This window comes from Hermetia illucens, chromosome 1 (assembly GCF_905115235.1).
Source record: "Hermetia illucens chromosome 1, iHerIll2.2.curated.20191125, whole genome shotgun sequence".
In the NCBI taxonomy this organism is placed as follows: domain Eukaryota; kingdom Metazoa; phylum Arthropoda; class Insecta; order Diptera; family Stratiomyidae; genus Hermetia; species Hermetia illucens.
In genome coordinates, this window is record NC_051849.1 from 49,010,462 (window position 1) to 49,037,341 (window position 26,880).

The 26,880-nt window shown below is 42.8% G+C and overlaps 1 protein-coding gene across 7 annotated transcripts in view; it reads left to right on the top strand.

Moving 5' to 3' along the window:
• LOC119649168 (rap guanine nucleotide exchange factor 4) overlaps nucleotides 1-26,880 on the top strand; it is a 313,803-nt gene that overhangs the window by 223,769 nt on the left and 63,154 nt on the right. For 4 of the 7 annotated variants that reach the window (XM_038051205.1, XM_038051199.1, XM_038051217.1 and 1 more), the window contains one exon: nucleotides 17,846-17,992. The exons of 2 other annotated variants lie outside the window; for them this stretch is intronic. In XM_038051205.1, coding sequence (XP_037907133.1) covers nucleotides 17,846-17,992 — 147 coding nt within the window. Of the gene's footprint in view, nucleotides 1-17,845; nucleotides 17,993-19,104; nucleotides 19,129-26,880 lie in introns of those variants that run through there. One more of the 7 variants, XM_038051245.1, reaches the window with a different exon arrangement.

Sequence of the window (26,880 nt, forward strand, 5' to 3'; positions counted from 1 at the left end):
TAGACGCCGCAGGTTCACTGAGAGCACAAATTGCATAATAATCTAAATTTTATTTTCCGACAAATTAACCAAATGTGCTCCATCATTTAGTTGGAAGTTTTTAAAGATATTAAAGCCATCTTTGGAGTATCTTTATTTTTCCTCCGGTCGCTCTTGCGTCAAATTTCCTGAGTGCTAGTTCGCATGCGGCTACTAATTGACCCAATAAGGCCATTTTGCCAACAAGTCAGCATTTCCAAGTGATAAATTTACTATTTCCGATACATTTCCCATTGCCACTGGCTTATATGCTCATGTATGCAAATGTGTCCGCATATGAACGCGCGCCTTTGTATCTTTGTATCTTATTTATTATTGTTTACACTTTTTATGAGGTGTGCGCCCAATTTCCATTGATGGCGAGGCTGCATTTATCAATGGTACTCATCAGCTATTCATTGCAAAGTTGGATTCAAAGAATTCATAGAAAAATGGCGCTTTCATAAATGGCGGTGGTAAAAATAGCAATAGCTTTTGTTAGCTTGGTTCAACGTGTAACAGTTATCCGTTCGCAAGAACTTGATGGATTTTTATATGCACATTGGAATCGTAATGTTGATGAGGTGCCGCTAAACATTGGCTAGGAAGCGTAGAAGGCGGTCATGCAATTTACACACAATACGGTCGTGTCTGCATATTTGGAGATCGTGCTTGCTTTGACCTTTCATCATAGCATATTTCCTTACAGTTTGCTATTGTAGTATTGCGTTCTTTGCCATTCATAAGTATCTGAGCATAATAGTTCGTTGGTCAGGTATCTGACTTAAAGCTAATACACCATAAAATTGTTCTTACGGTTGGGGTTCATCGTAATGCAATATTTGATTACACATTGTACACAAGCGTTTCCCTCTTAATGAGTTGACCACAAAACCCAAATAATTTAGGGAGATGGATTGCTATCAAAACAAGTGACCGGCACTTGATCTTAAGCTGTAATTGAGGTTTTACCTGTAAAATCTAATGATCTATGAAAAAAAAGTTTCAACTTCGATACTTTCTGTACAGTTGCATCAACGTAAGAGGAAGAGAGGCCACCGCCGGAAATTTTGAGCAATTTCCCTCGAAACAATGCACCTCTCGAAGCTATTGATTAAAGGCTGAGTGTTTGCAATTAACAACGTTTGAAGAAAAATATGTTTACATCAAAGTCAATTCAGGTTTCACGTCGCCTTCGGCAGGGCCGACAGAGGCCATCATTGCATTTCAACACTAATGTGACCACTTCAAATATTGAAATCAAATTGATATGTAATATCCGCCAAGCATATTTTCCCCTTGTATTTTTGCAGACATTGCCTCCTGCACTTTTAGTTCACTGGCCCCACAAAAATTTAGTCACAGAAAATTTTCATCGTCATCATCATCATCAACGGCGCAACAACCGGTATCCGGTCTAGGCCTGCCTTAATAAGGAACTCCAGACAGCCCGGTTTTGCGCCGAGGTCGACCAATTCGATATCCCTAAAAGCCGTCTGGTGTGCTGACCTACGCCATCGCTCCATCTTAGGCAGGGTCTGCCTCGTCTTCCTTTTCTACCATAGATATTGCCCTTATACACTTTCCGGGTGGGATCATCCTCATCCTTACGGATTAAGTGATCCGCCCACCGTAACCTATTGAACCGGATTTTATCCACAACCGGACGGTCATGGTATTGCTCGTAGATTTCGTCATTGTGTAGGCTTCGGAATCGTCCATCCACATGTAGGGGGCCAAAAATTCTTCGGAAGATTCTTCTCTCGAACGAGGCCAAGAGTTCGCAATTTTTCTTGCTAAGAACCCAAGTTTCCGAGGAATACATGAGGACTGGCAAGATTATAGTCTTGTACAGTAAGAGCTTTGAGCCTATGGTGAGACGTTTCGAGCGGAACAGTTTTTGTAAGCTGAAATAGGCTCTGTTGGCTGACAACAACCGTGCGCGGATTTCATCATCGTAGCTGTTATCGGTTGTGATTTTCGACCCTAGATAGGAGAAATTGTCAACGATCTCAAAGTTGTATTCTCCTATCCTCATTCTTCTTCCTGTTTGACCAGTGCGGTTTGATGTTGTTGGTTGATTCGTCTTCGGTGCTGACGTTGCCACCATATATTTTGTCTTGCCTTCATTGATGTGCAGCCCAAGATCTCGCACCGATATCCGCCTGCTCGATCTGGATGAAGGCAGTTTGGACGTCTCGGGTGGTTCTTCCCATGATGTCGATATCGTCAGCATAGGCCGGTAGTTGGATGGACTCAAAGAGGATCGTACCTCTTGCATTTACATCAGGATCACGTATGACTTTCTCGAGGGCCAGGTTAAACAAGACGCATGATAGGGCATCCCCTTGTCGTAGACCGTTGTTGATGTCGAATGGTCTTGAGATTGATCCTGCTGCTTTTATCTGGCCTCGCACATTGGTCAGGGTCAGCCTAGTCAGTCTTATTAATTTCGTCGGGATACCGAATTCTCTCATGGCCGTGTACAGTTTTACCCTGGCTATGCTATCATAGGCGGCTTTAAAGTCGATGAACAGATGGTGCAACTGTTGCCCATATTCCAACAGTTTTTCCATCGCTTGCCGCACAGAGAAAATCTGATCTGTTACTGATTTGCCTGGAGTGAAGCCTCTTTGGTATGGGCTATCCGGCCTAGCAAGATAAAGGAGAATATCTTATAGATGGTAGTCAGCAACGTGATACCTCTATAATTGCTGCACTGTGTGATATCTGCCTTTTTATGTATGAGACAGATAATGCCTCGTTGCCAATCGTCAGGCATTGATTCGCTGTCCCATACCTTGAGCACAAGTTCATGAACCACTTGGTGTAACTGGTCGCCTCCATATTTAACCAATTCGGCTGTAATTCCATCGGCTCCTGGCAACTTATGATTTTTTAGCCGATGAATTGCACGGGCTGTTTCTCCTAAATTTGGTGGTGGCAGTATTTGTCCGTCGTCTTCAGTTGGCGGGACCTCCAACTCGCCGATGTTCTGGTTGTTCAGTAGCTCATCAAAATACTCAACCCATCGCTCTAATATGCCCATTCTGTCGGATAATCAGATTTGCCTCTTTGTCTCGGCAGGATGAGCATCGAGGTATATATGGCTTCATCCTGCTGACTTGTTGGTAAAACTTCCGCGCCTGGTGCGGTTGTTCCCTGTACTTTTCTAGTTCACAGACTTGTTGGTTCTCCCAGGCTTCCTTTTTCCATCTGTGAAGTCGCTTGTCCGCTCGACGGAGTTCTTTCTTTGAGAATGCAACATTACTCGGTATGCAGCATTCTTCCGTTCCGTTGCTAGCTTACATTCATCGTCAAACCAGCCGTTCCGACTCCTTTTGCGGCTGGGGCCAAGTATGTTTGTTGCCGTATTCATGATAACGTTCTTCATGTGATTGTGAAGATCATTTGTTGATGCTTCATCTCCAGATCCTCTGTTGACTGCGGTTATTGCGGCATCCATTTCCCTCTTATAGGTGTCGCGGAGGGTTGTGTTGTGGATGGCTTTAGTGTTCACTCTCACCTGATTGTCAGAGGGGATTCTACGTGGTATTGTTTTTCGAGCTCGGAGCACCATGCCAACGAGATAGTCTTCCGAGTCTATATTGGCCCCCCTATATGTTCTGACATTCATCAAGGCTGAGAGGTGGCGGCGGCCGATCAACACATGGTCAATTTGGTGAAAGTGGTCCCGTCTTTAGAGGCCCACGTATGTTTGTGGACCGCTTTCCGCGCAAACCAGGTACTTCCAACAACCATTTCGTGTGACCCTGCTAATTGAATAGTCCGCAGTCCGTTATCATTTGTTTTTTCGTGTAAGCTATGGGAGCCAACGTATCGCCTGAATACTGGCTCCTTCCCTACTTGGCTGTTAAAATCCCCAAGTATGAATTTGATATCATATCTGGGACAGGCTTCGAGGGTTTGTTCTACTGCTTCGTAGAAGGTATCCTTCCCCGACTCTGCAGTCTCCTCTGTAGGGTCGTGAACGTTTATGAGGCGTATATTTCTAAACTTGCCTCGCAAGCGGCGAATGCATAGCCGTTCGCTTTATGTTTTCAAAGCCGATAACAATAGGTTTCATTTTTTGGCTGACTAAGAAACCTACTCCGAGCACATGGTTTACTGGATGACCGCTATAATATATGGTGCAGTGGCTCTTCTCCGGGAAACCGGTCCCTGTCCATCGCATCTCTTGCAACGCTGTTATATCAGCCCTATATTTGGACAGGGTATCGGCTAGCTGCTCATCAGCTTGATCTCTGTACAGGGAGCGCACGTTCCATGAGAAAATGCGCAAATTGTTATTCCGTTGTCGTTGCCGGGTCCGTCGTTTTAAAATCCGTCCTATCCGAGGCTCCTGTTGTGGCTTCGTAACAAGTTGTTTTCCATGTAGGGTTGTCAGCCCTACCCAACCCCCAACCTGGAGGACCAGTTGGTACAATTTGTCCCGTTTTTCGGCGCGGGAGACTCGCCTTCATCCTTCTCCGTCTGCAGCTTTTCTTTAAGAAAGAGCTCCCAGCGTCACCACGTGGAGGTGGAGATAGGGTTTGGTAGTAGAGCTGTTGGTGTTGGTTCAGCAGGCATTTCCCAGGTTTTATGCTCCATCGTGGGTACCAATCCACGTTTCGCCCCGGGACCTATACTACCCTTTGACCACAGAAAATTTTACCAAAGTTTAAAATTAGTTAATTAAGTATCAAATTTTAATACTTTTCCAAAAAAACTTTTTCGGGAGCCCGACATGTGCTATAAAAAGAGGCATAGGCATTCGCTTCGACAGGGGCGACGGATCCTTGATTCTCTTAATAGACTTATAAAATGAGAAGAAGCGAGAGTATTATCTCGAACATCGTAAAGCTAGATACATGTATGAGAGGGCAACATTAAAGTGTCACCTTATTGTGATGCGTTCTCAATATTCTATTCATACCGGCGGTAGCGAGGGTGAAGTATTGGAAAATGTATAGGACATTTACCAGTCACAAGTTTCGAAAAATAAACTACATCATCAAAGCTAGCAATTGTTCAAGTGTATATGTCAAATTGTGAATAGAGCATGTTGCATTTTGTTTTTAAAGCACCGTTTTTTTAGACACTGATCAATAATGAGCACAACGCAATACACCAATGGAGAACCAAGAAGACCCAAAGCCGAAAACCTTAAAACCAAAAGTTAATCTCCATAAGGGTCCGTTCGGTCGAAACGCATCCTTCGAAATTATCCGTTACGAACATGACCATTACTGGCCGCATGTGCATGCACTGGTCCCCCTAAAAGCCGATAAGTAAGCGGAGAATGCTGATTCCTAATTAGCATGACGCCTTCAATCTGGAGGTCGGGATATTCCGTCGTCACTTGCTACGAAATTTGAGAGTGGCCGGGCACTCATCTCGCCAGCGTCGCAAAAACTCCTAATGACCTCGGCGGAACCACTGCCATTATTTGGTTCGGTTGACTGCAAGATTAGGTACGTAGGTGCTGACATCGCAAGAACTAGTTGTCCAGTGATAGAGGTGTGACAAGCCTGGAGTTAAGGCAAGCTTTGATCCAGATAGCAAGTGCGCCTAATTTCTCAGCTACCTTCCTACCAAACGGGTCAAATACAGATCATATGCAAAAATGTGGCTCTAGTTCTACCGTTGCGAATCCAAACCCTTGTGGAGCCAGTCTGTCAGCTTCCTCATTACCAATGATATTTGAGTGCTCTGGCCCACACAAAATGAATGTTTCTTTTAGTCAGCCAAATTTCACCAGCAACTGGTGGCAACTGTTCAATGTTAATAACGCTGCTTAACTGTCGAAACAGATTCGAATGGTACGACCCCGTCATTTTTATCGTTACCATTTTTCTACTGGCCATAAAATGGTATATATCTCCGCCTGGTATATGATCGTTATTTTTCCGTGGGATTGGACAAACTTCATAATCGGGTTTCCCGAGAACACCCCTGGGGTGAACTTGTTAAGAGAATGTTACCATGGAGTGCCTTAAGTTTTTTTTTTCTTTAAATAAGTGGCCATGCTCAGAGAAATCAAACAGAAGTAGATCGAGTTTCTGGCAGTGCGGTGTGAAGAAAACCCGGTTATTCGCTGAAGGTGGTACACGCGTCTATGTGCTTTCTACTTCATATTAGACTGAGCTTATGTGGAAAAGCATAAAGGATAGTCAAATTAACCTGCAGCATGCCAAAGTCTTCCCTATCTGCTGGCAGTGAGGCTGAAAAAGCTGTAGAATAGTCCCAGCCATAGATCCGATCTAATAAAATCCATGTCATCGGGTCAGTTAAGGAGGCTATGATGATGGTTTCATAAGATCAAGAGACAGTTATATTTCCAGGACCTAGTGACGGTTATCTTATAATGCCAGATCAATGGCGAGAGTGAAAACATCATAGTTGCCCCTGTTTATTTAGCCCCTGGCTTTTTGTGCCCTCTACTGACGCAAGAACTAAGATATCTGGTAGTGTATTCAGACTCAACTGTTTTCGAACTTTAATTAGGTTGCAATACGAGCATATTATGTTTGTTGAAGGAATAACAGATGTAATACTAGAGAAGAGAAAATATTTTTTCATCACTTTCTTTGTTTTTTTTTTTTGTTTTTTGTTTTTGCTCTTCTTTCTCTTCAGCGCTTGTCCCGTTCACAAGCGAGGTCGGCTCATCGTGTCGGTTTCATCATTTCGTTTTATCAAAAAACCTGATCTGGATGCAATAGTGAAGCTTTCGATGTTCAGACCTTGGCGAGTGAATTCTCGTTAGCGCAAACTACGTGACCATACCATCAAAGACGCCTCTCTCGCAATTCTCTACCCTATATCGATCGCGGATATCCTCATTTCGGAAGTGATCAAAGTGTGTCACTCCACTAGTCCGAAGCAACATCTTCGTCTCCATTACCGTAAGACGGCCTTAATTGTCTTTTATCGTCACCCAACACTCAGAACTACAGAGGGCGACAGGGCGGACGACACTGCGGTAATTTTTAGATTTTAGACATTCGTTGATACACTTTCACAACAGAGTTGTCCTGTGGCTTATAACATTGATTATGGACTGGTGGGTGTTTGAAGAAATCTCACTGTCAGATAGCCGATACCTAGAATTCAGTCAGCATTTTGAACACGAAAAGTCTATAATGTAAATACGGTATCCTAGGAAATCGAAGGAAACGCAGAAAGCATACCGCAAGGAACTGAAAGCGAAAGAGAGACTTCAAGGCTGTCTTGAGTCCTTAAAAGGGATAAGTTGGTCTCCTTTGGAAAACCGGATGGTACTTTCACGAACTCCAGACCGGAGTCAGCGCAGACTTTCTTGGAAGTACACCCTGCGGGAGAACAAGTGGAAAAAGTAGAAACGGGCACCTTCAACTCGAAAGTTGTCCAAGAGGAACTAGAACACTGTGGAAATAGTGGTTACCGACGAAAAAGTGAGATCTGCTATATTGTCTTTCTTACACGTCAAAGCACCCGAAATAGACAATATCTATCTAGCGAGGGGTATAGAGCATCTGTTGAGAAACATATTTCGAGCATGCTTGTTCTGGGCTACGGGCCTACCTCCTGGCAGAAGATCACAGCAGCCTTCATACCGAAACCTTTCGCAGTTGACATGCCTTGCAAGCTGTCAACCGAGATCTCGAGGCGGTGTGCAAAAATATACAACGCGCTGTTGATTTAATTGGTAGTTGATGTCTTAGGCATGGACTTTCAGGAAATTCAGGTTAAAATTCAATTATATTATTTACAAAAAGGAAAAAACAGGATGGTCTTTGCCTTCGGGAGACGACCGGTACAACCCTTAACTCTCCGAAGAACTGAACCATTTGGGAATCATTCTTGGTGAGAAGCTTCCTTGGAACAAATATTTCGGAGCGTACGAAATTTTATTTCTCAGAAATATGACCGAATGGGGTATGAAATGAAAAGGATTAACCAGCATTTTTCGAAACTGGTTAGAGTACTAATAAATATATAGATTTATTGTTGGCAAACGCGGAAAGGGTAAAGGGAAACGGGCGGAAGGCAGAGGGTTGATTTTGTGTGATTCAGGAAAATTGTTTCTAACTGCGAAGTAATAGCTAGCGGCAGAAGATTATTCTTCTTTTTCTGATCAATCCAGAAGCACAAATGCTTCCTGTTAGTTAAGGTTGTACTTTACATCTTTAGCGCTAGATCGGTCGATTTTATTAAAAAAGGAAGCAGCACTGTCTATTGTTGAGACTTGAACTGAAGTATGACCAAAAGTAAACTTAGCTGAATTCGTTTGAGAAAATTTCTGTTTTTTGTGCGAATTTTTAAAATCTAAGTCCCTGCGTGTAAAGGTTTGAATCCGCGGTAAGCAGTAGCTCTAGTCTAAGTCGACTACGACGGCAACATCAGCTTTAAAAAAAAGATAAGGGGCAAACCGCGATCAGAGGCTGTTCTCATCAAGTCGAAAGAAGGGAGATCTTTTGCAGAAGTTCTTCAAGAAGTCCACAACAACGCTAAACCAGAAGATACTTGGGTAGATGTTAAATCTATCCGGCGACTCGAGCCGCCGATATTCTTGTTAAGCTTGGGTTGAAGACCGATAAGAGGAGTACGTTCTGCAAGACGGTGCTGAGCATTCTAGTCACAAAACAGTGATCTCCAGTCTAGAACCCATGTGCGCCCTTAAATTACGGGATCTGCATTGTCGCACTAATACGGAATCGATAAAAAGGAATTACTCAGATGTCAGCAACCTTAAGATGGGAGTTACGTCTGTCAACTCAAGAGGACAAAAATTGTCCATTGTCATTGTCCCTGAGAAGATGGTCGCCGGCTTCTCTATTGCGGAAAAGTAAAGATCGGGTGGCTTATTTGCAGAATAAAGCAAAGGGCGGTTCCAACCCGATGTTTTAAGTCCTGGGCATACTGACACATAGCAGGGTCTTACGAGGAGTGGGACAGAAACACTTTGTGTTACCAGTGTGACGAACCTCGCCACCAAACGAATACCTATGAATCGACAAAGCGTTGTATCCTTTGCAAGGACCACGGTGTGCTCTTGTTTCCGATTCTAGGCGGGGCCAGGTATTCAAACAATTGTTACAGAAAGCAAAACATCAAACACCATGATCCAGCAAGCAAATATGCATACGAGTGCGACTGCTCATGAACTGATGGGGAATATGTCCCAAGAGAAAGAGCCAACTTGTTGCTTCTCAGCGAAGAGCACCGAGATAGAAGCTCACCATCATGGTATGCCGATATATCTGGCATTGGGGTGAGAGATACAGTTAACTTGTGAGTGCGGGTCCATGCTCTAGGAGATGGCTTCATTCTGCGGAAGTGACGTTTTTCACTCACTCCGAACAAATCTATCCCCGCTTTTCACGATATGCTCGTCGGCGTAGAGGACAAGATTCGAGACACGGAAGGGAGAGTTCTAGTTGGAGAAGGCTTTAACGCCAGAGCCCTCGAACGGGGCATACCTTAACCAGATTCTCGAGACACAAAAATTTTGGAGATGGCTGCCAGAACAGGACTTATTGCCCTAAACAGTGGCAGCTTCCGAAGGCACTATTCCTGACGTAACTTTTACTACGAAGTTCTTAGTCTCAGCGATTTATCGATGAAGTGTTCGTACGTAAATGCAAGCCGATCTTGCTGCTCGACGCAGTGCTAGTGAGGCAAAGGCAACCTCGAGGCATCGTCAGCATATCAGGATCTCATCAAGCCAAGGTTGACTGAGGTAATCGTTGCTGCTAGAGACTACTCACCAACACAATATGGCTTTACAGCGGGGCGATCCACAATTCATACTACTGTAAGAAACGCCTTCAATTCTGCGTGGTGGTGCCAGATGCTTGAGGAACTGGAAAATCGTTTCCATACTCCAGGCTACCAATTGTGCATATTGAGGGGCTATTGAATGGACGGTGCCCTAATCTACAAGACCTGAGATGGACAGTGTTGAATAAGGGGGGGGGGGGGGGGGATCTATCCTCTCCGAACATTGGAAAACGCCTTATACGATAGTCTTCTACGACTCGAGATGCCGAAGAATCGCAGCTGATTGGATGCGCGGATGATTATCGCACCCACGGTTGAACAAGCTCATCGCTTACTGGGAATGGTCATGTGGCGAATAAGCGTTTTATGAAGCCAGCGATATTTCACCGCAAGATAAATATGAAGATTCACTTCTTCGAGCAGATTCACAATACCGCAGACAAGCTTACAGCTAGAATGAATGCGATTTGCCGGCTGATGTCCAGTTTGCGAGGTCTCTTTCCAGGAAGCATCGCTTGCTGATGAATGCGGTTCAGTCCGTCCTTCTTTATGAAGTATGAATTGACTCCCTCAGTAAGGAGATGCACCTCGAGCGTCTAGCGCAAGTACAAAGATGAGGAGCTCTGCGAGTTGTGCCCGCCCCTTGTACCGCCTCGGAGCCTGCAGTAATGGTGATAGCGGGAGTAATTTTGGTCGGTCTTCTTGCGGCCGACCGGAGGTTTATATATCTCAGAACAGGCGATAAGGACGTTGTCGCTTGTAAAAAAAGAGCCCGTACTGTCTGCACATGGCTGCAATCTTGGAAAAGAGAACCGAGGGGGAAGATGGACCGTGCGTCTAATAAAAGACGTACGACCATGGATCAACCGATAGAACAGTGAGCTTGACTATTACCTAACCCAGCTACTCAACGGACATGGATATTTTCAATCTTAACTGCACATATTCGGGAAATCACTGTCGCTTGACTGCATTTATTGCTAGGATGTGATGGATGATGTCTGCCACACCTTTTTCTACTACAAAAGGAGGGAACACCATCGTCATCGCCTTTCAATAGAATGATGTCTTGGGTCCCAGAACACCATAATTAAGGCTATGCTGCAAAGCGAGCGTCGAGTGGCACGTTACACTCAAGGCATTCTTAAGGCGAAAAAAGGGGATCAGAGATTCCAAAGTAGCTGAGACTCCCTGAACCCACGGGGTTTGGCTTCTGTACTGAATAGACCTGATCTGAGGTAATGTGTCAAACGGTTCCATAATAAGGCATGAGCAACATTGAAACTATTGTCCTCCTCTATGTTGGCTTTAAGGTTTTGTATCAAACAAAATCCTTTAAAATTAGTTTGCTGTTATGTTTAAGACAAACGCGTCTTCAAATGATGCTATTAGCGAAATAATGAAATCAACGAGGATAGCAAATATTTTGTATATTTAGAACCTCATAAGAAAGATGGATCGATAGCGGTTAGAACACTTAGCTGTCACAACGAAAGGTTCATTGATTACAGCGGGATTTGTATCTTGAATAGATTTCGGATACTAGTGGACTCAATTGTCAAAGAATTATATAGGAAGCCCAGGTTACAAACATTTTGCTCACCCAGGAAAAAAGAAAAACAAATAGGATAGTGCCATCGGTATTCGGTTTAATTTATCCTGGCTCTTGTTCTGACTAAGAGGAAAGTAAGTTTAGAGGCCTGAGAAGGCCAAGGACGGATCTCAAACTTTGACCATGAAGGAAGATGATCGAAAGTGTTAGAATACTCATTTCTACGTGTCATGCATATGCATGTATATGAACAGGTAGAATTAGCAAAAGTAAATTTAGCCTTCACGGCATGACTCTGTATTTTAATGATTGAAGCGTTTACAAGTTTACACGTCCAAGACGATATGGCGTTGATATTACAGACAAGCTGGGCAGCAATTCATCACTTTTCATCACGCTCAGTTATAATTACTATTTTCATCATATCTGCCTAATCTCTTAAGCTCTTTATATCCAATATCAATCTGAAATTTTAATATGGCCCTAATGAATTCGGAATTGAAGTATTGAGCGCTCGAATGCGGTATTGCGAAGTCGAATTAATTTTAGCTAAACGTCGGAAATATCATTGCATTTACCTGAAAAAAAACTCCATTATCCATAGCATGACGCAGCGCATCTGGCAAAGGCCGACAAAGCCTGACGTTGCAGAAGCGAAAGTCCAATGAAATTGTAGCGAGCACAGGTAAAGACTTGAATCCAATAAAAACCTGACAAAATGCAACATTACCAGTTCTTCGGCAGCTAATTAAATCTTATGCCAAAGGTAAACAAATTCCAAGGTGCGAAGAAGCCGCTGCACACAAAGCCTCAAATTGGAATTGTGCAATAACCATTTCAGTACGCATTTTTCCTGCCGAGTATGCAATTACAAATAAGTACCCGTGAAATTAACACCCAGCGATTATCACACATCAAAGCTGAAGAAGGCAATGATAAATTGGTTCAGATCTGCTATCTTAAGATACATATCTCGGAAAAACCGTAGCAATCATTGTTTGTGTAACATCGACATTGAAAGCGATTAAACTCGACAAGATGAATCCAATTTGCAACAGTTACACAATGAGCGAGATACTCGTATTTATGCATGGATCTCGGATGATATAATGTTGAACGTGTGAGATACATGGTTTGAAGCAGATTCATTTTGGTAGATTCAAGCAGAAAAATGTATAAAATTATTAAATTTCTTGTGTGATCCACATAAACAGTGGGGCTTATTGCTTTGTTTGGCCACAACCGCAAACCCGATCATTTTAAAGGTCAATGCTGCATGAATTTTTGAATTATTGAATTGATGAGCGTCTACCAATTTAGATTTTTCTGGTGCTAGCAGTTTGGGGGCTGAGAACCGGGCATGTGGCTAGATGTCTACTTTTCGATTGTTGTTTCAATTGTTTCAAATGATTAGGCTGGAAGCGACACAAGTGGATAATGCTCTCAATTTAGTGGTGACAACTACGATATTGAGGTTTTTACGTAGTTAAGATATGGACCGAGATGTATAGAGATGGAGCTTTTAGAAAGATTTCATATATAGTCTGTTCTAATTGTCCCCTACCCAAGATATCTACATGCAAATGTGTAGATATGTACTTAATTCAGCAATTGTTCACACTTATGAGAATGGTCTGATACGTAACTCACTTAGAAGCAGCACCAGAGAACGACAGGGAGGTCTACATTAGAATTTATTGTCTTTTTATTTAGATTGAAAACAACGATATATTTTCATAATTCATAACTAAACGAGGGATACATACATATATCTTCTTAACTATTGTTTCAAAATATATACCATTCTTTTCAAAGTCAATTCAATTTATAACAATTACATCAGATTTTCATCTGGTAAATTATTTATATTGGCTGCCCTATATTCCCGAAGCAGATTCCTGGCTAGAAAGTTAGGGTGAGAAGTGTGTTTTCCTTTCCAATTTACTATGTGTTGTGAGATTCGTCTCTTATCGCTGGTTTTTGAAAGCCTCTGTGTATATTTGTTGTATTTGCCGAGGTGTTTATCGCACTGTAGGCACAAGAGTCTCATTTCAAAAACTTGCACATATAAAACGATCCATCAACGAGTGAAAGTTTACAAAGAAGAAAAAAGGAAAGGGAAGCTTGTGAGCTGGGTCTTAAGAAAACACTCAAGGTCATCCTTGCTCGTGTTCAGAGGCGGCTAAACGGGATAGGGTGCAAATTTTGAAACTTTATTGCTACCGAAACGTTAACAACGCCTTGCAGTCCCTATCCAATCCTATCTCACGTCAACGACCTTTGGCTTTCGAAAACGGACTATGATTGGTTTCTGGAATGTAGACACATTTCTTGATAGTCCTCAGAATGCTCGCTTTCTCCAGCTTGAGCGGGAATTCCAATGACATAAGCTGGATATGCTGGGCCTAAGCAAAGTAAAATGATGGGACTTTGGAGAATAGTCCTTTCTCTCTTACGGTAATGTGCTTTTGTACTCTGGAAAGCCAATTGGTAGCAGACGCGAATGAGGTGTCGAGTTGCTTCTGACCACTATCGCAAAACGCGCTCTAGTAACTGCAATATTCTGGTCCAGATTAAGGAGCATCACAATTGTATAATCCTATGCACCAACGGAAACTACCGGTACAGTGGAGAACGGTGCTTTCTAAGAGCAATTAAACGCAGTTCGGAGGAAGATTCCTAAAGGTGACACTGTGATCGTGATGGATGATCTGCTAAGGTGGGATTTGACAACAAATTGCTTGGACATGTGATGTAGAAACACAATCTTAGCGACCGCAATGGATAGATTTTTGCAATTACCGTCCCCTCATAGGTGGCACATTATTTGAGTGCAGAACCTGCCATAAACTCGACCACTTTGCGATCAGCAATAGGTTTGGGAGTTGTCTCCGGGATATGCATAACAAGAGAGGATTGGGAAGCTGCAGCGAAATTTAGAGAATTTCAGCATTGTGCACGCCATGGGAAGAGAAAATTTGCTATTCCGGTCGTAAGGGAAGCGGAAGATGTCGCAGACCGCAATAATTTCGGAACTGTACCCTGCATCGCAAAACTTTCGATGATCCTAAGAAGGACATTAACGGTCGGTTTCTCATCCACAATGATTGAAGAAGTGGAAAGAATACTTCACCACGGTTATTAACCGTATCACATCCATACTTCCTTTTGTGAATGAAATGACTAGTCAACGTAACATACGGATATGGATTGTTCCTCCAAGCAGAAAAGAAATCATTTCGGCCATCAATGCATTCAAACGGATTAAAGCGCTCGACGATTTCCCCGAGGAGTTATATATCGCTGCACCCGCAGTTAATGCAGATCTACTGCTTCCACTCGTTTGGAAATTTTTGGAATCCGAAGCCTTTGCCAAAAAGTAACCAAAAGGGGATGATCATCAAGATTCCAAAGAAGGGGATCCGTTTTGAGTGGGACAATTAGATGGGTATCTGCGTGTTCCTGCCGTTGCAAAGATAATAGCTAAAATAATACAGGAACGCATCAAACAACATTTCGAAGGCTTGATCGACAGAGAGCAGGCTGGTTGCCGCTTCGAAACCTCCTGCATCAAACACATCAATACCCTATGGATCACTTTGGAACAGTGGGCGGAGTTTAGATCTTCTTTGCACCTGCTCTTCATCGATTTCGAAAAAACTTTCGATATCGTGAACAGGGAGTGTATCTAGAGTGCTCCACGCAGGAGGGGCATTCCGGTGAATCAAATAGCTATTATCAGAGCGATATATAATTGCGCAAAATGTCACGAGCTGCACCGATGTAAAACCTTGGAGGATTTTGAAGCTCGAAGCGGAGTTCGCCAGGGTTTCATCTTGTCACCGACATTATTTCTAGCAATTCAGTGGACGATGATATCCTTCTTCAAACACCTCGACTACGCTAATAATATCTGTTTGCTTTCTCACCGGGTCATGGACCTTGGCCAAATGGCTCTGGATTTGGAAAGAAAAGCAAGTGGAATTGGACTGAAGATAAACACCAGCAAAGCAAAGGTTTTCAGTCTGACAGGTTATCGCACTCTTCCTATCTGAATTGCTGCACAGAGCATCGAAGGCATCGATCAATTTGTATATTTAGGAAGCGTAGTTTCTGCTGATGATGGCACCGAACTGAATGTTGCCCGACGCATTAACAGCGCTAGATCCGCTTTCTCTGCCTTGCCTAATATCTGGGAATGCAATTATATCAACATCAAGATCAAGTTAACACCGTTCTATACTAGTGTTCTTTCTGTATTGCTATATGGAAGAAGTATTTGGCTAGTGTAAGCTTTCGTCAATACCTGTCAGCATCGTATCATCGGAGTACGCTGACCCTACGCTATCGCAAATGAAGAACTTGGTCGGTGCAAGCTTTTTGTGAAAATGTTTTATTTTATTATTTGCGAAAGTCTGAGTTTGATTTGAAAAAGGGTTTATTTCATTTATTAAAGTGTTAATTTTATTTGCAATAGCGTTAATTTGAAATCTTGAAACGTTAATTTAATTTAATGAATCGTCAATTTGCCTGTCGAATTGTATATTATGAACTTTATTTTCTTATGTTCATTTTTATTTTTAATTTACGAATGGTAACAAGAACTGTGTAAGAGAGTAACTGACTCACGATATGTCGATATTTGCAATAAATACACTGGATTTATCCGTACTTAAAAGACGGTCTGGTCCTTTTATTTATATTCTGAAGCCAACCCCAGGTCAAACACCAAAATCACGAACAAAGTAAAATATTTTCTTGGCAAGCATGACGTGTCTGTTGATTTCATCTATTTCGTTGTTGTCCCTTCTGAGGGGTTATCCCTATATCCACAAAACTAACGCTCTTTCCAAGTTGTAATAATTTAGTACTGCATTTGCCGCCTTTCTCTGGGTTGTATCATAATTTTGGTCTTCTGTTCGTTTATTTCTAGGTCATCGCTATTTCGTCAATTTTCCCTGGCGTCTCCTTACCACTCTCCCTGGATCGTGCCAGGATATTTATATCGTCCTTATAGGCAACTGTCTGGTATGATTTGTATAGAAGCATACCAAGGAGATCCCCTGTTAACTTTCGAATTAATAAGCGTTGTTTAATAATACTGGCTAGTGATAGTTTCGTAGTTCTATTGAACGCGATTCAAATGGTTTCAGAAGAAACTCGACGGCTGCCGGTTTTAGTTCACCTTTTGGTGAAGTTCAGCGTTTGAGACATCGACGAACACGGCTAGGCGTGCATCTTGTTGAGGGAATGCCAAAAATGTAAAGTCTACTAGCTGCTTCTTGGTGATGTCGTTCATCTGGAGGGCTTCTGGAGATCATCTGCTATTGCTTGGTTTTAGGACCAGACAGATGGCGTTCATAAGGGACTGGTGGTGAGCGGGGACAGGAAATGACAGTGATAGTTTACCAAGCCCAACATTCTTCTGAGGTATTTTGCCGTTTTAAGCAGCGGGAAGCTCGCGTCTGCTTGTGCTTTGTCTGGGCTGTATTGTACGCTGGCAGGGATGATGAGATAGCTTGGAAATTGAAAAAACCTGTGATTGAAAAAATTTGCATTTTTTAACAGGCCCACACCTACTCTACAGACCGTCTTTGATTCATCGGTAAAGAGTACTGTGTCATAACCTGGTAACAAATCGTCGGTCTTCCACTCTGCCCTGGTTGGAAAGTCCACAGAATTCCTCTTCAAGCTCAGTTTACGTGTAGCGGAGTCTTTGGGGACGACTCGGGATACTTCGTCTAGGATGTTACTATGAATTGACAAAAAAAAATTTGCTGAACCGAAGCGTTCCATCAAATCAAAAGTTAGAATTTTTAAGTGGATCGCTATAAAGAAGTCGGAGTTTTCTGAAAATATAAAGAAGGAGAGGGCTCCAGGTGAATATAATAATTACTGTACATAAAGATAAGAGTATTGTAAGAAAATAATAACGGAGAAGATATAATGTTTGATAAAGAACATATAGAATTCGTAGCGAACCCACGAATTTTTCATCACATATTTACTACGTGCATAAAACCTTTTAAGAGAGGTTTTCTCGGTAGATTTAGGATATTTTGCATTTGATGGTTATGAAAAGACATAACGGCGGAAACTTGAAGCATTATTCCCGCCAAACAAAACATTCCGGTAAAATAACACTAAAAGGTCTGCTGAGTTTTCCCAGCTAAATTTCCAGAACAAACTATTGCACTGTTCTGAAAAACGAAAAAAGTCCAGTCGTCCTTTATACCATCGACATTCTCGAACACACCTTGTATACAAGAATTAAGTTGAATCTCCTTTGAACATCATCAGTCCCATCTGGTCCTTTAGTACTCTTTTATCCAGTCTACATCGTTGTCTCCTAATTACCAACTTGCAAGAATCACAGTGGAGATAAGCCGAGTAGGAAACGAGGAAGCGAAGGAAGTAGAACGTAGGAAACTAGATATTTAGATTTGCATGCGAGGATGTTATTTCCATTTATTGCTTTCTACAGGATTTCTGTTTTTCTTCTCTACATTGCAGACTCCGGTTACGCTATGCAACCTAGGAGTGGGTGCAACGTTTGGAGAATCCATTCTTCATGACTTGCCGCGAGACAGTACGGTCGTAACAAAAACAACGTGCGAGTTACTACGTGTTGAACAGCAGGACTTTCGTTTAATCTGGGAGGTAAGTTTTCCCTTTGAGTTTAGTTGTACATGGATGTTGAATGGTGGCTTGGTGTTGAAGTTTATCCTTACTTCGAGCTGTAGAAATTTGTATCTTAGTCCTGGTGTTTGTACTGCACCAAATGAAAATTCAAGCCAGTGTGAGAACCTGTGAATGAATGCAAAAGACAGAAGGTCTCAGCTTTCCCTGGAACTTTCGAATGCTCAAGTAAAACCTGTCCGCAATGCAGTTCAAATGCAATTTAGATTATGCTCGCATATATCTGATGCAGCAAGTATTCTTCTCGGAATTCAAATCACAATTCCATATCTATTGACGTACCTCGTCTACCTAATTCCGGATAGACATATAAAACATAATGAAACCTGAAAGAGGGCACTCTTATTTTCTTGCTACACATTTTATAAGCGTAATAGGAAATGAACATCCGCAGCAGCGGCGGTGAATCTATGTCAGCGCCATATAAGTTACATTCCGAATGCACTAAATCGTGCACAACCAACTAATCGAATTCCCTACAATCAAAGCCACGGAAATTAATTTCTCCCAAGATATCGTTTCGATGCTATCTCGGCTTTATCTTCTTTGTAACCGTCGCTAAATACGATGTCATGAAAATCTTATCTTGATGGCTCGATTTTTCCAACATTTTCTTCTTTTCCAATTATACTCGTCGTCGCTGGTTCTGTGACTCATACTAGATGTTGTCGCTTACCTTGCTGCACCAGCGGTGGCAAGCTAACCGCTTTGAATAGAATAGAATAGAATAACCGTTCCGCCCTGGAGCCGTAGATAAATTTATTGCAAACATTCTCTTGCTATCTTTACGGTCCGTGTAATACGAGCCCCGAGGAAAGTTAGCTGGGAGAAAGACGAGAAACAGGTGCAGCGCCCATTTTACCTGGAGCTTACTTAACATTCTCGTTGATGCGATAAGATAAGATTTTTGAAGGTTACGTTCTATATTTGGGTAAAGATATTGCGATATTGAACCCAAATTTGGATTTGTCGAGTAGAATTTGGGTGCGTGTGATTTACGCATGAAGTGATTATAATTTTCCTGATAGTGTTTTTTCTAATTCGATTGTGTAAGATTTGAATTGACCATTATTGTGTTTTCAAAACAAATGTTAAGAGTGAGTAACGAACTCTCGATATCTTATCACGAAGGCATACGTCTATACATTGGGATTATGTGCATATCTATACCTATTAGTGTGGGTTTTATTAAGTGACGTGATCTGACACACGCAGAGGAAAGAATAATGAGTAAATTAGAACCGGGTGGATCAGTTAGTTTTGTTTAAGCTTTTGTTTCTCCCAGTAGAGTGGAAGTTGTACATTTTTCCGAAGTCGAGAAGGTACCCGTGGGTCTGAAAATATGCCATAGTGTAAAAAGCAATCAACCGAGGATTCCCTCCCCTCCGGGAGATGCCGAAACCTCTTTTTGCTCAGAATAATTGTAATTTAAAGTATTTACTTAGAACTTTTCATAGTTTTCCATTTAAAGAAATAATTGAGTGACAAAGCCTTACGGATTTTTTGAATGCTTCAAAGATACTAGAATCTCGTTGGAACAATATGTGGAGCAAATTTGCATATCCATTTTGCCCTTATGGTCTTATATAGGTTAATAAATTTGCTCTACATTATCAACCCATTATAATTAATTGCAGGACAATTTTGGTTGACCGCCCTGCCCGGTAAGCATGTTTATATGGATGTAAGGGATAACGCGATATGGTCAGCAGCACTCTCTAAATGATCGATGTTATTAATCAGGTTCTCTATCTAAGCGCCCTTGAATTCCTTTCTACCCTTTCTATTTCAAAGCGGTCCTCAATATCGAACCTAATTACTCTGTGATGCGATATAGAAGCTCAACTTTCAATTCTTAACCAGCCCATTCATAAGGATATTCCGTAGAGTTTGTAATGATATTAAGTGGGTAGAATGATCAGAGCGATCATCCTAAGTGGCCGACAACGATCTAGAGGGCAGAGCTATCCCAGAAAATAATAATAATAATAATCGTTAGCGCAACAATCCATATTCGATCAGGGCCTTCAAGTGTGTTATAGCACTTCATTCAAGACCGTAACGGTACACTACAGTAGACTGGAGGAGGCAATATGGTCAGCATTGCGCTCGCCCGAGATTATTACCCTGATTTGACTCAGGCACTCATTCACAGCTGAGTCGACTGGTATCCGACATCCAGTCACGATAACAAATCCCACCGCCGCCAGTGAGATTTGAACCGCGGCCTTCCGCTACGACAGCCCAGCGCTCTAACCACTTGAGCCATTCGGACACACGCTATCCCAGAAACCTGAAAAAAATGTCTAAGTCGACCGTGAAGGTCCGTCCGCAAAGATTGAAGCTCCATCAAAGTGCTCAGTCGACACGTTCTTGCACGCCTCTGTGCTTTTTAATTTTCTAGCCAGGCTCGGGAATGTGGGGGGTCCTTTGTGCACTTTGATCCCTCACGCTTCATTACTACAAAATCAACGTGTCTTTTTCGATGCGTGGGTCCGCACCGGATTCCAAAATAGACAATACTAGGGAATTCGCGAAAAATAAAAAAAATGGTTCGACCGCGCGCGTAAGTCTCCGGACCCGAGTGCCGCGATCAAGGAATCAAGGAGGGGAAGATCCACGACGGATCACAGCCGCGATTATTGCCTCTTCCGCCTCAAATCTTGAATGAGGCGCGGCCCCTGAGGCTCCCATCCTTCCTTGACATCCTCAGGCCAGTTTGTCTTTTTTGTTTTGAGGATGTCCCTTGTACAGGTTCTGCTGGAGCAAGGAGGAAAAGAGAGGGAGGAAGTCCTCAAATTACGCAAGAATTTATATTGTATTACGTATTAAAAAAAACAAATATATAAATATATAATAAACAATAAAAAAAAATTAAATTAAATTAAAGAAAGGAAAAAGGAAAAAAAAACTAAAAGAAAAAAAATAACTGCAAACCAAAAGAAAATTTAAAAAAACTTTCGCAGGCCGTCACTCCGAGCTCGAAGGATGATTCTGTGGTACAAAGGAAGTTCATAACATTACAATATGAAAATTCCAAAATATAATTTATAATTGATTAGTTCATTTCTTTGTTTTTATTCTTTTTATTTTGTTGAACTAAAAAAGAAAACCTTTTCGTGTTCGTTGGCTTCTGCATATGCTGCGAAAACAACTCTGCCAAATCCGCTAGGTGAATGTGTTGTTACGGGCAAGCCTCCCCGAAAATTTCACATCCACTGGAGCCGCCTCTTCGCCTTTCTTCCGCTGTTCACTGATGTAACAATTTATTTCCACGAATGTTATAATTTTCTAATGTTAATATTAATTTAAACCGCGTCACGGCTAGTTTTCGAAGCAGTCCCGGAGGCTTCCTTTGTCCAGAACAGAGACGACAAAGGGTTCGTGCGGTTCACGTCTCTTCAAAATTTCCCCTTAATTCCTCCACCAAACTACTTCCTCGTCGCGAATTCGATTCTTTCTTCTCAATAATTCCTCAATTGAAATCTTCAAAAATATCTCCTTTGGGGAAAAGAAAAGTCACTTTCAACTGTTCACTTCGCTTTTCTAACTCTCTCCACAATCTCTCGCCAAAAAAAACGGTCATCCCAATCCACCCGCCAACAGTTCAAAACAGACTCCCCTGGCCTTCGGTCTCACGCCTTTTTTCCGCCCAGCACCGCTTCACTTGCCGCTAAGTTGCCTTGAACTCTGTCTAGTCAATGTTGCGGCAACCTGCGCATGTGCCTGCGGATGCGGCAAATCATTCGCCTCTGCCAAAATTAATTCGCCCGAATGCATTCAATAATCTACAATCTGCGGCGAACATTAGGGTTCTTGCATATTATTAAATGCATTATTTAAGCAAATTAATTAAAAAAGAGCCGAATGGGATTCCGCTCCCGTAGCGCAGCCGCGATTACTACAAGTTATGTCTAGTATCTCTGGCCCTCAAGAAGGTACTCTCCAGATCTAATTGTGTGGAATGGTATCGCAGCCGAGGAGAAGCAGCAATGACTTCCTCTGCAGAACCTCATCAGTCTAACTACCAATTCCGATGGGATGCAGGTGTCGTCCCCTGAGAGATAGCCTGAACTCACGACTGCCTCCCGAATTCTCCTCAGCTTCCCACGAAACTGGGGCAGCAACGATGTTTCCGGTTAGGAACTCTAAAAGACACTATAGTTTAAATTAGGTTTAAGAATTGTGATTTTTCGCAAGAGGAATCTCAAATTACCTGCATACTTCCTCGTTACACAATAAAAATCTACGAACGGCACGCCCAGAATTCTTGAGCCAGTACTATTTCAATTTTGCTCTTCGTAATTGACCTTGAAATCACTGAACATGCAGCTGCAGCATAGGTTTACTTGGGTTCTCTTGGTCCTGGCTCTTGGTTCGATTAATCCTTGTAGTTCGTCTCCTGTGACAAGGCAATCCACTTGGTCCGGTTATCCAACTTGGCCCAGAATATCCAGGTCTACGACGGGCGGACGCCCTTCGGGGATCTCATTAGGCTTCTGATGTGTCCTCCAAATTATTTTTCATTTGTTTCCTCCTGATAAGGCAAATACGGCGCCTAATACCGCCAGGGATCGTCCATCTACTTCAATCTGAAGAATTTGCCTTTATTTTCCTCCTTGTTTCTAAGGATTGTATATTACCACGTGTATTCTAAATATTTACAAGAGCTGTTTGAGAACACACTTCCACGTTCGCATCATTCAGAGGGTTTAATCGTCGTAAGAGGACTTAGCTACTCCTCCCACGGGTGAGAATGTTTTACCCAAAAACAACGGGGTAAAAGGGAACTCCCTATCGAGACGTGTTTTACTGAACGAAGTGCAGAGTTGATCGATGACAGCTTGTTATCCCAATATCTTTGGTCAAGACCGATATAAGCGTATATTGCAGACAACAGTGAGCGAATTACCTTCTATGAGGCGTTTGCTTGCGGCAAGTATAAAGCAGTGTAAATATGTTGAATGTCATACTAATCCAGAAGATCTTTGAAAGCCGCCGATTTAAATTGCGCCCCATTATCAAACGTTCTCGATTCAGAGATTCCAATCACATGAAAGATCTCGTTCTTCAAGTATTCAGTCACCACATTCGCGGTAAACCGTTTAATCGACTCCACGAAGTGAAACTTCGAGAGAGAATTGAGAACGACTAATAAATCAATGCTTCCGGCGCAACATCTGGGGTATGGGCCAATCAAATCGATACACAAGCGCTGAAGCACCCGATCCGAGATGAGCGCTTTTCCCATTAGAGGCTGAAGCGTTTGGTTGGAAACCTATGATGTGTTGCACGTTTCACAATTATGTATGATTGAATGAATGTAATCCATGATCTGTGAAACCATTTAGGCCAATAAAATCAGAACCGTTGTCTTCTCAAAGATCTACCAACCCCCCCCCCCATTTGCACTTCAGGGACGACCTCAGTCGTCAGCTCCTCTGGCACCGAAAGCTTTCAATTTTATTGCTCTTGCAGCTTATCTCCTAAAGAATGGTTGATTCGTTTGAATACCACTCCATTGTATACCTGCAGATGTTGTAAACTCTTTAGTTGTGTGAGGTAAATAGTGAGGAGATTGCTTAGTTCGGCCAATTTCTTGTTTTTCAAGCTACAATCTAAGTCTAAACGGTATTCGGGCTGGCAAAGTACATGTATTTTCCAGCTGGCTCGGGTGGGCTAGAGGTTGGCTGGAAAGGTTTTTACTGATCTGTGGACGGTAATAAATTGGGATAGATTGAGGTCGGGTTCGCTGACTAAGTTTTCAAAACATTGGTCGCGGATTCATCATCATCAACGGCGCAACAACCGGTATCCGCCTTAATAAGGAACTCCAGGCATCCCGGTTTTGCGTCGAGGTCCACCAATTCGATGTCCCTAAAAGCTGTCTGGCGTCCTGACCTATGCCATCGCTCCATCTCAGGCAGAGTCTTCTTTTTCTACCATAGATATTGCCCTTATAGACTTTTCGGGTGGGATCATCCTCATCCATATGGATTAGGTGACCCGCCCACCGTAACCTATTGAGCCAGATTCTATCCACAACCTGACAGTCATGGTATCGCTCATAGATTTCATCGTTATGTAGGCTACGGAATCGTCCATCCTCATGTAGAGGGCCAAAAATTCTTCGGAGGATTCTTCTCTCGAACGCGGCCAAGACTTCGCAATTCCTCTTGCTAAGAACCCAAGTCTCCGAGGAATACATGAGGCTTGGCAAGATCATAGTCTTCTACAGGAAGAGCTTTGACCGTATGGTGAGACGTTTCGAGCGGAACAGTTTTTGTAAGCTGAAATAGGCTCTGTTGGCGGCCAACAACCGTGGGCGGTCATTCTTCCCATGTTGTCGATATCGTCAGCGTAGGCTAGTGCGTGGACTTAAAGAGGATCGTACCTCTTGCATTTACCTCGGCATCACGGATCACTTTCTCGAGGGCCAGGTTAAAGAGGACGCATGATAGGGCATCCCGTTGTCGTAGTCCGTTGTTGATGTCGAATGGTATTGAGAGTGATCCTGCTGCTTTTATCTGGCCTCGCACATTGGTCAGGGTCAGCCTAGTCAGTTTTATCAATTTCGCTGGGATACCGAATCTCTCATGGCCGTATACAGTATTACCCTGGCTATGCTGTCATAGGCGGTTTTAAATTTGATGAAGAAATGGTGCAACTGATGTCTATATTCCAACAATTTTTTCATCGCTTGCCGCACAGAGAAAATTTGACCTGTTGCTGACTTACCTGGAGTGAAGCCTCTTTGGTATGGGCCAATGATGTTCTGGGCGTATGGGGTTATCCAGCCTAGCAAGATAGCGGAGAATATCTTTAGATGGTACTCAGCAACTTGATACCTCTATTGGTCGCGAATTCGTGGATTTTATTGAGAAACTGTTAGTGAGCGTTAGGCAATTGGAAATGGAATTCTCTGGGTTCTATGCACTAACGGATATGTTGCAAATATATTTCGTACATCAGCGTTTATAGGTAAACCATACAATTAAAGATGAATGTGAGGGTTTGTGTTGGTGGTGCAGGGAGGTGGGAATGCGGATCAACCCAACCAAAACTACCATAGTACCATTCACTAGGAAGCGTAAGCTGGATCACCTGAGAGCCATAACATTACATGATATGGAGGTGAAACGAGAAACAGAGGTGAAATATTTGGGAATTACGCTAGACCAAAAATTACTCTGGAAGACACATGCCGGAAACACTTGTCGGAAAGCCACGAGGGCTCTGATGATTCGCAGATCCATAGCAGGAAAAAAATGGGGTTGTAGATGGATTGGATATATACTGCAATAGTAAGGCCAATGATTACCTATGAAGCGGTAATCTGGGGAGAAAGAACCGAACTCAGCACGCAAGCCAGGGAATTACATAAGCTCCAAAGGCTGGCTTGCGTGTGTACCAGTGGGGCAATGAGGACATGCCCAACGGCATCCCTGGAGGTCCTACTGGGATTAACCCCTCTCCATCTGCACATACAGATGTAAACCAGTAACTGATTACTTGGTACACTGACGGATCCCTCACAGCAGAGTTAGCGGGTGTCGGTGTCATTGGTCCAAGGAAAATGTATAATACTTTGAGCCAATGGGCAGGTGCACTAGCATATTCCAGGCGGATATATGCGCCATAGACAAATGTGCCTCCTTTAATCTGCAAAGGAACTACAGGGGGCAGAACATAGCTACTCTCACCGCCAAGCAGCCATTAAGGCACTTAGGTCCAACCAGGTGAACTCTAAACTGGTATGGGAATGCCTTGAGAGACTGAATACTGGCTCGTTCAACAAGGTCTGGATACTCTGGGTTCCAGGCCATGCTGGGTTGGAAGGCAACGAGGCAGCGGACGAACTAGCCAAGAAGGGAGCAGAGACGCCTTTACACGGGCCAGAACCCTTCTGTGGAATCGGAAACGGTTTCATGGCTATGAATCTAAGAAACGAAGAGGAACGGATGAGGGAACTATACTGGGCGGGCCTACCAGGGATGGAGCAGTCCAGGGTGCTTATTGGGGGATACGAACCCATGCGCACAAAGGATTGCTTAAACCTCACCAAAAAGAACCTCCGAATCATAGTGGGAATTCTCACTGGTCATTGTCGGCTGAACTACCACCTAGGGAAGCTAGGGATATCTACGGACACTGCCTGCAGGTTCTGTGAGGAGGAGGACGAAACCTCTATACACTTGCTGGGACAGTGTCCGGCACTTGTGCAAAGTAGGTGGAGACATCTGGGAGAACACTTAATACCAGATACAAAGCTGAAAGATCTGGAAGTGGGTCACATACTAAAGTTCCTAACGGTTACAGGCCTGCTTGAGATACTATGATCAATAGGTACACTATAACCAGTAAAAGGAGCACAATAGTTCTTCAAAGACGCGGTGCGACTTTCCCTTAACAGAATAATAATAATAGGTGAGGGTTTGTTTTCTACAGATCAGCTTTCTAAGAAGGATGTAGAATTTAATCATTGCTTAATTAATCTGGTTCAATCAGACCACAACTTCCTTAATTGTGCATCACAACTGAAGACAATGCCCCTTATTGAGTCCTTCTGCGAACTGCTAAGAGGTATTTGGGTGTCGAACTGAAAACAATAGAAGGTTTCCCTGAATTCCCATTGCTGCTAATATTCTGTGGAATCTGTTTTAGGATGTGGTATCCTAAATTTGTAGATTCATATCATTTATACCAGAGGATTTTACTCCGAAACAAATTTCATGTTCGGAAACCACTTTAAATTTTCCATAAAGTTCTGGTTGAAATTCAATGCTATTCCCTGGCTCGGGTGAGATAGTGGCTTATTGTTCCATCAGAATAATCGATGTAAATTTTCC